This window comes from Antrostomus carolinensis, unplaced genomic scaffold (genome assembly GCF_000700745.2).
Source record: "Antrostomus carolinensis isolate BGI_N321 unplaced genomic scaffold, ASM70074v2 scaffold24870, whole genome shotgun sequence".
NCBI classification, from domain to species: Eukaryota; Metazoa; Chordata; class Aves; order Caprimulgiformes; family Caprimulgidae; genus Antrostomus; species Antrostomus carolinensis.
The window spans coordinates 12926-15248 of NW_010290911.1; the positions used below are offsets into that span (position 1 = coordinate 12926).

At 42.2% G+C, this 2323-nt stretch overlaps 1 protein-coding gene across 1 annotated transcript in view; it reads right to left on the reverse strand.

The window, feature by feature from the left end:
* Positions 1-2323, reverse strand: part of NUP93 (nucleoporin 93) — a 33945-nt gene that overhangs the window by 6370 nt on the left and 25252 nt on the right. The window contains exons 15-16 of the mRNA XM_010174837.1: positions 2288-2323; positions 214-331 (exon numbers count right to left, since the gene is read on the reverse strand). The exon at positions 2288-2323 is cut by the window's right edge and continues 68 nt beyond it. Of these exons, the coding sequence (XP_010173139.1) occupies positions 214-331; positions 2288-2323 (154 nt within the window). The remainder of the gene's footprint in view (positions 1-213; positions 332-2287) is intronic.

Genomic DNA, 2323 nt, shown 5'->3' on the forward strand with positions numbered 1-2323 from the left:
TTCGTTCAATGTCTACCAAAGAGCTTCAGAAAGATTATCCTGATTAACAAACAACAAGGAAGAAACACATTTTTAAATTCCTGCAGTATTGCAGCACCTTCTAACTCATTAAATGTATTTTTTTTTTTATTTTAAGTGATGTTATTTTGAGACATTCTGGGCTTTCAAGAGCATTAGGAAGGCTGCACTTCAAACAGAACTCTTAAAACTTACATCAAAGGCCCTGTCAATGTGACCGGTGTGATATTCATCAAAAAACGTGATTAAGTCTAGCAGAAGGTAGAACGTGGAGTCAATGGATTTCTTTGCACTTATCCCCTGAGCTTTGTACCTGAAAAAAAGTGTTTTACAATTTTATTGTGCAAAATGGAAGCCATTTATAAACGTGCTCTTGCAATTCTTGGAAGCAGAGACATCAAGCACAAGGACAGAAGGCATCTAACAAAGAACAGCTTTAATATTCCTTAACCAGGAGGCAGAATTTTCACAGGTTGTGGCTTTTTTTTATACTTCTATTCACTTCTAGTTTTCCATCAAATCCAGCATTTGTTTCCTTTTAAATGTGTACACTTCCCATATTCATGGGGAAAACAGCAAGAGGAACCAGAGAGCTGCAAGGCAAGAGCTGTACGAGCACGCTTAACACAGTTTCACAGCAGACAATTCTCCAGCACAACTGCCTGCTTCAGGCAAGAAGTTCAGACTTAAAAATGGATTAGATGCTTCCACATGTTTGCTCTAGCTACACTTGCTAGGAGATGAACTGGGGGGCTGTCTGCTCTCACTCCTGGTAGCACAAGGTCAGAAAGGAGCTCCCTGCTTAAGGCAATAGTAAGAGTGGTCAAGTACATGGTACACACCATGCACTTTGCTGTTGCAGGGGAGGAAGTCAAATAGCCTCTTGGCTTTTTCTGTTGGGTGTCTCCCAGGGTCCAAAACCACCAGAAGAATGCACAGGAGGGAAGCTGCATTGCTGAAGAAAAGCCCTGTATTACATTTAATTGGTAAGAAGCTGAGCTAATCAGAGCCGTTCTGGCTTTGCAATCAGGAAGGTCTGCGGCTGTAAAGTGCCATTATTGAACAGTCATATTTAGCACTCTCACACAGATCAAAGCAAGCAGCAAAACAAAGTCCATTATGGCCTTTGCTGAAGCTTAAACTCAAGCCATAGGTTTAATTCTCCTTAATGCCTGCTACCAAATGAGTCACTGAGTAAGTCAATACGGTACCAATTTGCACTTGGTCTGCAGCCTGGCGAAATGAAGGAGAGGCTGACTGAAGGAGTGACTGGCAAATGCCACTTGTCAAAAGAAGAAAGGCAAAGGCCTCTGAGTGAAATCAATACATTGCTGTATTTGTCTTCTCAATTTCAAACTGCCAGCAAGCATGCTTGGTTTATTTTTATTCCCTCCCCACCAGAATGTTTGGGGAAAAGCAGTATGACATTTCTCACAGGTACCGACATGTTGCTCTAGTAAAATGTAAGAATAGTCCCTGGCAGTCACTGTGACAAGATGCACCGAAAGAAGATGGTTTCAAAAATCCCAAAGCAATTTTGCAATTACAGCCTTTCAGAAGCAGGTTATTCCTGACTTCTAGCTGCTAATGAATCTTGAGCACTGATGTCTCTCAAACACGTATCCTAATTAGCACGCTGACACTGCAGGTGACATTCCTTTTGGTCGCTTCCATCTCTCTCTCTTTTCTAAACACCACATGTCACTTCTGTAAAGTAACAGGCTGTGGAAATGAGGCCCACTGGTTACATTAGCCACATACACATCTCAGCTTAAATGTTCCCTTTTTAGCTTTCATTTAAGCAGCAGTGAAATAATTTTCAGACAGCTCCTGAACTCGCTGCTCTGCTGTTACAGCTCAGAATTATTGGCTTTGTAGCTCTCTCAATGCTATTTCAAAGAGAACTGCAGTGATTCTGCAAACTGTTAACAATATTTTGCTTTAAAATTATCTAAAACATGCAATTCATTATATTTATTGCTGTCTCCAGTTGGCAATCCTGCAATTCCCTTTTCCTGATTCACCTACAGGTAAAGCTGCTTGCCAAATTGACCTGGCCTGCCCCTGAAGATGACATTTCTGGTTTCAGTACTGCAAGCCATCATGAGCAGGCCAGGATAAATTCTGATCTCTTCTCTGTCTTCCTGAATACACTGCTGTGGATGTCACAGTCCAGCCAGCAGAAACAAGGTCAGGAGCTAATGCCCACTGAGCTGACACTCCCAGGTCAGGTCCAAGTGAATCACCAAGGCTTGCCCCCTTGTCTTACCTCTCAGCAATGGAATGGGCCATGTTCTTCAACCGC